Source organism: Phalaenopsis equestris, unplaced genomic scaffold, assembly GCF_001263595.1.
Source record: "Phalaenopsis equestris unplaced genomic scaffold, ASM126359v1 Scaffold235044, whole genome shotgun sequence".
Lineage (NCBI taxonomy): Eukaryota > Viridiplantae > Streptophyta > Magnoliopsida > Asparagales > Orchidaceae > Phalaenopsis > Phalaenopsis equestris.
This window is the reverse complement of record NW_018252935.1, coordinates 71067-82821: the sequence shown is the minus strand read 5'-3', so window position 1 is coordinate 82821 and position 11755 is coordinate 71067. Positions and strand designations below refer to the sequence as shown.

The 11755-nt window shown below is 34.5% G+C and overlaps 1 protein-coding gene across 2 annotated transcripts in view; it reads left to right on the top strand.

Moving 5' to 3' along the window:
• LOC110039069 (DExH-box ATP-dependent RNA helicase DExH6-like) overlaps nt 1-11371 on the top strand; it is a 104888-nt gene extending 93517 nt beyond the window's left edge. For both annotated transcript variants that reach the window (XM_020744014.1, XM_020744016.1), the window contains 5 exons: nt 8046-8079; nt 8222-8311; nt 8401-9405; nt 9497-10573; nt 10746-11371. In XM_020744014.1, coding sequence (XP_020599673.1) covers nt 8046-8079; nt 8222-8311; nt 8401-9405; nt 9497-10573; nt 10746-11174 — 2635 coding nt within the window. In that variant the 3' untranslated portion in view covers nt 11175-11371. The remainder of the gene's footprint in view (nt 1-8045; nt 8080-8221; nt 8312-8400; nt 9406-9496; nt 10574-10745) is intronic.
• The last annotated feature ends 384 nt before the right edge of the window (nt 11372-11755 follow it).

Genomic DNA, 11755 nt, shown 5'->3' with positions numbered 1-11755 from the left:
ATATCTAAACAAAATTATGTTTTCCCTATTCCATGTCATCCGAAGTAGTGCAATATAGAAGATAGGAAGAATAATACCTTTTCCTTTTTGTAAACTTAAAGCAAAGAAAGAGTAAAGTAGGCTTGAGAAAATCACTCCAATAGCAACCCACGAAAATTCCTCACGATTTCCAGCTTACGGTACGACAAAGTCGAGTCTCCGGGATCTTCAAACAGTAAAGGAACAAAGCTTCCTCTCCAACAGGGAAAACAAAAAAGAAATCTCCATAATCGAATGAAGAATAGAGGTAGAAAAGCATTCGAATCTCCCTTAAATCACTGAAGAATTCTCACAAAATTTTTCAACAACCACTAACAGTAGTTTAGGAAGTTATTTTTTAGACAAAGAAGAGGAGAAGAAGCAATCTACCAGCCACCCTAGCCAACGAATCACAAAGAAGAAATGAAACGACACCATAAAGAGGAGAGTGTTCAGCCTCGAGGAAGAGAAGCGTCGGTGTTGACCTCACTTTTGGTTGAGGTCTAGAAATTTCTTTAGTAGCCTAGGTCTAGCCATAGGCCTTTTCTATTGACTAGTCTTAGAAAATTAGAAAAGGTACCCCCACCATTAGAAATTCAAAACTCTTCTTTTTACTCAAAGGGCACGGCACACCCGAGCAGCTCTCGGTCGAGGGAGAGGAAAACGAATGCCGCGGGATTGAGTCGAATGCGAGGCCAAAATGTTTGTTTAAGGGAGCGGGTGAGAACCTAAATAAGATTTAGGTTTAATATATACTTATATAAAAGAAAATATTTAATATTTGGAAAAATAAGATTTTAATTTGTGTTTTACCCATGCATCAAAACATAGCAAAATTGATATCATTTTTAGGAAATTTTGAAGTTCCGGATGCGTTGGCGAGGTTTGTTTCGCCACTGAAAGTCGTTTTGACGAATTCATCGATTTGCGTGTCAATTTTCTCGTGTCGAAAATATGGCAATATGGGTGTCCTTTCCTACCAAAATTGATATCTCGGACGCATTGGCGCAGTCCAATTTGTCGTCGGAGGTCGTTCAGAGAAGTTCGCGTTTTGCCCCCTCCTCTGGGCTTAATTGTAGTCCGATTTCATGCAATTTTGTGAACTTTGTGTATTTGGTGTGTGTATGTGACGGAAAATTCGCGACGATGTTTTCCTAAGACTTGAAGTCCTATTAGGAACTTTTCCCTTGAGTCTTTGCAAAATATCCCAGAACCACTCGTTCATAAGACGATGGTCTTGTGCCAAAAATGCTAGACATCAAAGGAAGATAAGAATTGGCTAGGATTTTCTAAAATGGTGGGTCTCAATTGGGTCTCAATTCTAGTTTTTCTAGTTTTCTATGATGGTCAATAGGAACTCCTAGAGCTAGATCTTAGGAACCTAGAAAAAGAAATGACCTAAAAAATGAGGTCAACAGCGGGTAATACCTCCAAAAAAATCTGGGCTAGCTGGCATAATAAAGTTTGTAAACCTAAGGCTTCTGGTGGACTTGGTTTCAAAAGTTTTAATCACCTTGTTGATATAAATAACTTCAAACTTTGGTTTAAATTTCATGAAGGAAGTTCTTTTTGGACTGAATTTTTATTTCATAAATATTGCCTAGTTAACCATCCTTCTACTGTACAATGGAAAACTGGTGATTCTAAAATCTGGAAAGCGATTTTAAAGGGAAGATGTAAGGCTAATAATTTCATTTTTTTTGGAAATTGGTGATGATAAATTTTCTTTGGCATGATAATTGGGGGGCCTGATTTCTTGGGTAACTCTTTTCTTACCTCTTCTCATCCTCATATATCGGTTTCTGATGTTGTTGTTGAAGGACAATGGAATTTGCCGCTTTTACGTGAATTGGTAGGTAATGCGGCCCCACAAATCTTTATGATTCCTATATGCAATAATGTTAAAGACAAGTCTCACTGGCGATTAAGCCAAAAAGTCTTCATCTCTAAAATGAATTACAATAAGTTGTATCATTTTGATAAATGGAAATGGGGTCCTGAAATCTAGCATAAATATCTCTCACCATCTATTTCTGTTTTTTTATGGAGGAGTTTTTTACAATTCTTGCATTTTGATGACATCTTAAAACTAAAAGGCCTGCGGTTGGCCTCACAATGTAATCTGGCGTAAATATCTCTCACCATCTATTTTTTTTATGGAGGAGTTTTTTACAATTCTTGTCTTTTGATGACATCTTAAAACTCAAAGGTCTGCGGTTGGCCTCACAATGTTGTCTGTGTAAATGCTTCCAAGAAAGTGCCTCACATTTATATTTCTTTTGTCTTTCTGCTAAGAAGATATGACAGTTTGGGAAGGATTTTCTGTTTGAAAATTTTACTTGGCATAATATGGAAGTTTGCTTACTTGCTTGGCAATCTTGTGGTTCATTGGACACAACAATGCATCTCACTCCTTATATAACTTTGTGGTTTATTTGATGTGCTAGAAATAATGTGAAACATGAGCTCTCTTGTTCTTCCCTTCTCTCAACTATTTCTTACATTCTTGCCTACCATGCAAAGGCTTGTAAACAGATACGATTGCTGCCTAGATCTCTGTCTGGGGAGGCTGGAAGCCATCTTTATTATATTGACAACCAAAATTAATGTTGATGGAAGTTGGAAAAATTGCACAGCCGGTGCTGTGGTCATTTTCAGAAATCGTTTGGGCAGTTCTTTATTATATTGACAACCAAAATTAATGTTGATGGAAGTTGGAAAAATTGCACAGCCGGTGCTGTGGTCATTTTCAGAAATCGTTAAGTCAGAAATCGTTTGGTCATTTCCATTTTTCTTCTCATGTCTGGGCTTTAACTTCTACTGAAGCGGATGTTTGGACAATATTTTGGACTCTAAGTGTTACTGTTACTTTTAATTGGCTTACAATTTTTATTGAATCAGATTCTTCTGTTCTTTTGAATTTCATCACTAGAAAATAAGAGCCTCCTTGGAATTTAATTATTTTTCTTGATATGATTTGACAATTTATAGCTTCTCATGACCTTCAGGTCATATGAAATTTTATATAAATGGAGGGAAATGCACCAGCGGATTGGTTAGCTAAATGTGGTTTTTTTGGTGTCTCTAATGTTTTAGTGTCTCCCATGGAGCTTAATATACTTTTAAGGGGAGACTCTTTATGTCAGATGCTTACCATGATATGGCTTATGGTCTCCTTTCATCCCTAAAGGTTTTCACTGTCTATCTTTGGGGGAGGATCTTCTGCTCTATTAATCCTCATGTTTTTGCAGTTCTGCTACTCCTGACGAGAATAGCCTCTTTCAGCTGATTATTTTAAATTTTGTTATACCACATTTCTCTCCTTTTACTTACTTTTCAATTTATTTTGCTACAGTTTCTTTCTTTAATTTGTTTCTTAGGTATACATGTTACTATCTTTTGGAGCTTTTGGGTGCGTTGTCTACTGGGGGAAAGATTATACTTTCTAGACTTTTCCTAACCCACTTTGTTGTCCTCCCTTCTCTTATTCTATAAAATCCCGTTCGGGCTTTTGCAAAAAAAAAAAAAAAAGGATTATACTTTTTCGGCATCATTAGCCACGTTAGTAAGATTTTCAGACTTCTTATGAGTGAAGGACTAAACTCAGACATACTGAGTTGGAGTTGAATCAATTGACTATTATCCTTTGGCCACATGCAGTCCTCTATGAAGGTGATCCACTTCATTTATGTTCATGGGAATTGTTTTTTGCCTAGTTTTTTCAATATCTTGTAATGTGACCAGGCTGATAACGTCAGTGGCATATGTTAGAGCCCCAAAAGCATTCTTACACTTATGCTTCTTTTCACATTTGCTTTTGATTCTATCATACTATGAGTCTTGTTGCTTCTAAATCCACCCAAGCTAAACTTAGACGTCTTTCTATCGGATTCTCTTTGATTGAATCATGTGTTCTCCTTAATTGACAATCTTCTTTCTTTGCATTTACCTATGCATCCGGGTAAATTGAAAATCAATCTCCACTCGCGTTGCCCACTCCACTAACGTTAGATTGGCTAACATTTACTTGATTTAATCATTCAATCCAGAAAGGAACCAATAATACTTTTCTTTAGTTAATATAAGTTGTGCATATATTGTGAGTGTAGTGAACTTTGCTTGTACTGTATGATTGTCCTCTTTCCTTGTACCAACATGATCAACATGCTCTACATTTTTCTTCATGTAGATTGGGGCACAAATCACTCTCTAATAGGTTTAACAAAATCCTCTCAATTTAGCATCATAATTGGTATTTTCCCAAGCATGTAATGAGGATACCTACGCCACCATCTTTTAGCCTTTTCATTCAGAATAAATGTAGCCAGTGGTACACTCCTTTCATCCGGGCAAGCCATATTGTCTAGTATCTTTTCTATCCACTTTAGCTAGTTCTCTTTTTCAATTGGTATCTTCTGTTCCATTGAACAATGATGGTCGTAGATATTGAAATATCTTCAAATACTTGTCCACAACCATAATATCAATCTCACTAGACTACAATCTAGAGTCTTGAATTACTTGCATCATCTCCGACATCATTTAGCAAGAATATTAGTGTTTACAATGATAATTTTGGTAATTCTTCATTTTCTATTACATTTCCTTCTTCCACATTTTTGGGTGCATCCATTTACCCGAACTGAATAGTTACCTAATTAGAGTTAACTTTCAATTTATAATCATTATTAATTTTCATAATTATCGTATTGACTCTTTTATCATGATTGCATTACATAATTCTAAATATTGTTATTTGATATCTCTTTTGCCACAACACGACCTGATAACTTAGAATTTTTATGACTGAAACAGATGGTCAGATGGAGAAATTTAAAATTTTTAGTATACTTTCTACCACTAGCAGTTTATAATACTAATAAATTGATAGAGTCATTAACAATTAAATTAATCTAACAATTAGATAAATATGAGTATAATAATCTTTCTCTAGCTTTGATGCATCTTCTATAAATGTTCATTCTCGAGTCACTCATCTTCTAATTACAAGTCTAAGCATGAAAATGTTAATTTGATACCAATAACTTAATGAGATGCTCATATTTTAGAAGTTATAGTAATATAAAGGAATAAAAGATTTAATATGTATGTTAGTTATGATTCACTGGGTTAGTATCAATTTGTTTAGTCATTTAAGTGTGACAGTATGGAAGTTTCAATTAATTTCAATAACTATATTATATATTATCTATATCTTTTAATATAACTTTCATCACAAGAACATTGTCTAAATTGTACCCATTAATTTAACTTCAATATCATTAACTTTTTTCAATTTATGTGCACATATACCGTAGTCTCCCCCACTAGTACCAATCACAGGGTAAATTCCATCATATTAAAAATGCACATGCAAGCAAACTATATAATTTATTTTATTCTCATATCTATATCATTAAGTAATTTTCTATAATGTTTTTTAATATATGAAATAAATTTCAATATACTTAGATCTCTATAACCTGCATTTGATATATGACCAATATCATCTATACAGCAGATTAATCGTGAGTAAATATGCAAAGCCAATCTATTTGAGCATATCTATACTAATTAAAATGTTTGATTTAGAGAAAATAAATAGTATTACAATAATATTGGAAATAAGTGTACTCACTAAAAAAATACATTTATAGTTATTATTCTTCAATTTCACCTATGTCGTCGATATCAAACTCTTGTATTTATTCCTACAAATAAAACCCAAAATAAGATATGCATATTTTCAATTTAAATATACTTTATTTTCTTTTTATTGTAAATCTTCCGTTTTGTCTAACAAAATTTATAATTACTAACATGAGCTGAAATTTTTAAAGTCAACTATGTCCAATGTAATCTTATTGAAACGTGTTTATTGTTTTTATCATCATCGTTATCATCATCATTATTATTAATTTATATGTACAATTCAAATATAATATTATAAATCATTTGATTTTGTTTAATTAATAGAAACTTAGTAATAATATTTTACTATTATATATTTTTTTCCGCCAAAATAGAAATTTCATTAATGAAAAAGATGATACAAAGGTTTTAGTGAGCGGGGGCTAGGAGCCCACTCACAATACGTTACTATTATATATATATATATGTAAAGGAATGGACAAAAGCTATTATTCGAGTCTCGGCCATCTCTCATGTGCCTAAGAATTCGAGTACCACCCCAACACTCGAGGGGAATCGAACCCCATACCAAATGGAACTTACAACTGACAAGCAGATGCCCGACCAACTGATTTGAGTACGCGAAGCATATATATAACGCGAAGCATATATATATATATATGCTATATATATATATATATATATATGATAACCTCTCATTTCATTTTTTAAAGTTTTTTATTGTTTCCCTAAATTATTTTAATTCTATTAAATTTTAAAGTTGTTTTCAAAATTTTAAAATTTTTTATTCAAACTAATTTATTTAATGAATTTTCTAAATCATGATCAATATCTAATTTTCATCATTAATCGAAGCTTTAAAAAGAAGATAACAAATTTAACACCAGGTTAGATTCTGTGAAAGTACTTGATTATGCTCTCTCCTCTGGATATACAATTTTTTGGGATGTTTGTATCTTTCTCTGTTTACAATGCTTCATGCAGATTGTGATAGAACAAGTTTTCCCCAAGCCTCTTCATTATTCGTTATTTGTTACAGTTTCTGTTTCATAAGACTCAGCTTTATTTCTAGAGATAGTGACCCAAATGATAACCATATTTCATGCTATAATATTATTTATTGTCAGTATTCTTAACCTGCTCGAATAGCTACTTCTATCTCTGTGCCACTAAAAATAGAACATTTATCCCCATGATTCTAAGATATTCTTCATATTATTATTACTTTCTCTTCCGAATATATGTATATATATATATATATATATATATATATATATATATATATATATATATGTATGTATATATATGTATGTATATATATATATACATATATATATATATATTTGTTGTTCTGACTGATTTATTTATTTATTTATTTATTTTTGGTAATAGCGATATTGGGATTAATTTAGGTGCTAATAGGATTTTACGTGTGTTGCATTTGACACTTTTTATCTTTCCCGGTGATGTATTTTTGAAACTAAGCAGCTCAAAATATTATAATTTTGCCTTAGTTCAGGCTGCAGGCACTTCAAGTGAATGCCCTTTTTGGCTTGAACAACGTACCAACATGATTTCTTATTCTCTTTGCATGTTTGTATGGTGCATAATAGATTTCACAAGTATGGGAAACAGTAGTTTTCCGTGCCTTGAAAGTGTTTAGGATATACAAATGATAGCATGTCTCTTTCCATTTAACTTACGGATAAATGAATGACTATGATTGAGAATATTAGAACGCGTGAATGAGGTGAATCCTACGAGGATGGGTGGTAGGCTTAGCACTATGTTTTGTTTTTTTAGAACTGTCTTCTGTTATAAGGTTAATTGAAGCATTAAAATTTTTTTACTACCAAATATTTATTTTTTTATTTTAATTGATGCCCTGTTTGAAAGTTGCTAACATCTACCTCAAATATTTTGGTTTTGATGTTTTTATTTCATCATTCCTTGTATGTATGGTAGAACTTGAAGGTCTCCACCATAAGCAACTATTTATTTCCATTCACATGCAGATTGTTGAGAACATTCATGCTGTAGTACTAACTAGAAATTTAAAAAGGAGAAAATTTATGTATGAATATTCTGATTCAAACTTGATTTGGATAAATTTTAGTCATTATATTTTTTTGAGACCTGTGAAATATATTGCTAATCGATCAACTTGTATTTTATACTTATCTTAAAGTAAACCTAATGATTAAAAAAGTCATCTTGACCAAATTTGCGTCATGATATCTTGAATCAATTTTTTTTTCTGTTTAAAACAGTTATTTTGATCGTTTTAGAATTATTATAATAAGGAATTAGTAACTAGGAGTAAGTAGATATTTATTTCATTAATCTTTTCTCTGCTTGCATTTTATTTTTTTCAGGGATTTGCTGCCTGCTTATCCTCATCTACGTTTGGTCAGTACAGCAACTTTTTCATTGATTACACCTTTTACCAATTTTAGTTCTGAATAAATTAATTCTAATCATTTTAGATCCAAATTTCTATAGAATTTTCTAGGATTGATGATTGCTTTATATTTTCTGTTCAAGCTAATAGATTCTCATGAGCGCCACGATTGATGTGGAGCGATTTTCACAATACTTCAGTGGCTGTCCTGTCATTCAGGTTCCAGGATTTACATACCCTGTAAGAATCACTTACATCAGTTTCTTAAATGTAATTTTGGCCTGTCTTGATAAATATTCTTTATTTGTAATGTAAAAGTTTTGATTTAGGTGAAGACTTATTTTTTGGAAGATGTGCTATCTATTTTAAGATTAACAGATGAGAATCACTTATTTACTGCTGCCCTTAGTAGCGTGGAGGAGGTTGTTCCATTAACAGAAGAGTACAAGACCGCCCTTGATGAGTCAATTAATTTGGCTTTATTTAATGATGAATTGGAGCCTTTACTGGAAATAATTAGAACCCAGCAAAACCCCCAAGTTTTCTCCTACCAACACTCTTTGACTGGAGTGTCACCATTGATGGTGCTTTCTGGCAAAGGTAGAGTTGGTGATGTTTGTATGATGCTTTCATTTGGTGCCGACTGCTCTTTGACTAACAATGAGGGAAAGTCAGCCATGGATTGCGCTCGGCAAGAAAATCAGCTCCAGATCTGTGAAATCATTGAAAGACACATGGAAAAAGATGTGTCCAAATCAGCCGAAGAGGAGGACCTACTGAACAACTACCTAGCAAGTATCAATCCTGAAAATATTGATACGGTTCTAATAGAGCGTTTGTTAAAAAGGATATGTACCGATTCTAGTGAAGGGGCTATCTTAGTGTTTCTTGCTGGATGGGCTGATATCAATCAAACTAGAGAAAGGCTACTTGCTTCAGGGCTTTTTAAAGATTCCTCAAAGTTCATGATACTTTCTCTCCATTCCATGATTCCAATCGTAGAGCAAAAGAAGGTTTTCAAGCATCCTCCTCAAGGCGTCCGAAAAATTATTCTTTCTACGAATATTGCTGAGACTGCAATTACTATTGATGATGTTGTTTATGTTATAGACTCTGGTCGAATGAAAGAGAAAAGCTATGATCCTTACAGCAATGTATCAACATTCCACGCTTCATGGATTTCAAAAGCTAGTGCTAAGCAGCGGGAGGGGCGTGCTGGTCGTTGCCAGCCGGGAATTTGTTATCATCTCTATTCTAAAGTCCGTGCTGCTGCTTTGCCAGATTACCAGGTTCCAGAAATTAAACGAATGCCAGTTGAAGAATTGTGTTTGCAGGCAAGTTTGTGTTCACCTTCCATTGTTCTTGCTCAAACTTCTATTTATGTTTTAAGTAGTTTGCTTATTTCATTGCTTTTTTTAATGGCAGGTTAAACTGCTTAATCCAAATTATAGTTTAATTGAGTTCCTTCAGAAAACCTTGGACCCTCCTGTCATTGAGACGATAAGAAATGCAGTCATTGTTCTTCAAGATATTGGAGCCTTAACCGAGGATGAACAGCTTACAGAACTCGGGGAAAAACTTGGTGCTCTTCCTGTTCATCCTTCAACAAGCAAGATGCTTCTGTTTGCTATCTTGATGAATTGTCTTGATCCAGCTTTAACTCTAGCTTGTGCCACTGACTACAGAGAGCCCTTTCTTCTTCCAATGGATCCAGATGAGAAAAAGAAAGCAGGTGCAGCCAAAGTTGAGCTGGCTTCATTATATGGTGGTTACAGTGATCAACTTGCTGTTGTAGCAGCATTTGAATGTTGGAAGAATGCAAAGCACAGCGGTGAAGAATCACAATTTTGCTCCAGGTATTTTGTTTCATTAAGTACCATGAATATGTTACAGAACATGCGAAAACAGCTTCAGAATGAACTTATGAAGGCTGGCTTTATTCCTGAAGATATGTCTGGCTGTAGCTTAAATGCCCAAGACCCAGGTATCTTGAGAGCAGTGCTCGTGGCTGGAACATATCCAATGGTGGCAAGGTTTCTCACTCAGAAAAAAAATAATAAAAGTGCAATTGTGGAGACTGCTAGTGGTTTTAAAGTTTTTTTGCATCCTCATTCCTCCAATTTCAAATTGTCTTTTGCAAAATCTGCTGTCAGTCCAATTATTGTCTATGATGAGATAACTCGTGGGGATGGAGGCTTATTTATAAAGAACAGTTCTGTTGTTTCGCCTTATTCATTATTATTGCTTGCTGTGGAGATGGCTGTTGCTCCTGCACGTGAAACATATGGGGACGGTGAGAAGGATTCAGACACGTCAAGTGGAGAGGAAGAAGATATGGATGTGAAAGCATCATCAGAGCAGCATAAAAACCAACTCATGTCATCTCCTGATAATGCTGTCACGATTGTTATAGATAGATGGTTAAAATTTTCTTGGACTGCTCTTGATGTTGCCCAGATTTACTGCTTGCGTGAGCGATTAGCAGAAGCTGTGCTGTTCAAGGTTAGATATCCTTTTTATCTATTGAATTGATTATCTCACAAAGGAAAATACTTCTTTTTTCTTTATAAAGCAAATCTTTTAGTTCTCTAAATCTCCACATGATTTGCATGTTACTCGTGATATTATATATTTTCTAAACTCTGAAACCAGTTTTGTTTGTATGGAATTGTAGGTGAAGAAACCACGGGCAATTCTCCCGCCGGCACTTGGAGCCTCCATGCATGCAATTGCTTGCATCCTCTCATATGATGGGCACCCCCACATATTAGCTTTAGATGAATCCATTGATCCTCAGGAAGCAATGTGGGAGCCTACTGACTTGAACATACAGAGTCGGGAAAGAAAAGTTGGAGCGGTCACTCCCAGTAGATACTTGAAGTCACTGTTTTCGAATTATGGCAGGCAAACCTCAGTAAACTTTAACAGGCTCCATGTATCGGCTTCCCCGCTCATGTCAATGCCTGCTTCTACTTCCTCCGCACCGAAGGTTCCTCTGCCGAGGATAACTTCTGCAAAAGCTCGAGATCATGGCAGTCATCCTATTCCGAAGAAAAAATTATTTAAACGCCGCCGAGGTAAGTTGGGAGGAGCACCCAGGTGATGACAACAGGCCATGCGGGCTGAAGCTATTTCTCGTGGTTTCTTTCTTTGGCATAAGATGCTGCATGTACGCCTCTGTGTATTGTAATGCCGTTGGCTTATGATGCTACTTAACGTCGTCAAGGGTTTTGGATCTGAATGACCTTTTTCTGTTACATAATCTTCCTAAGATAAGAAATTAGGCTTTTTGATTTTAAATAGTGCGTCAATTGGTTGCAAGCTTCTTCTTTTTTTTAATCTTTTATTTTTTATTTGTGAGTTTATTTTTCTTGTTGAGCTTTCAGTAGGTCTGCATTATTTGATCCAAACAAACTGTTAGTTTGATTGAGCTTTTAAAATCAGTTTTATATGAAAACGGCATTCGTGTTTGGTTCATGCCTTTCTAAAATTTCACTTAAAACTTGTTTCTAATTACTATATAAACCCGAATGTGGTTTCTCCCCCACGTTCCGTCATTCACGAATTAAAAAAAGTTGCGCCGTTTTTCTTTAGCCATTGCGTAATCGCCCAGCGTTTTTTCTCGCGTGCCTTAGGTTGTCTCGTCTTTTACTGCTCTTACGCCCTATCGGCCGATCTCGCCCC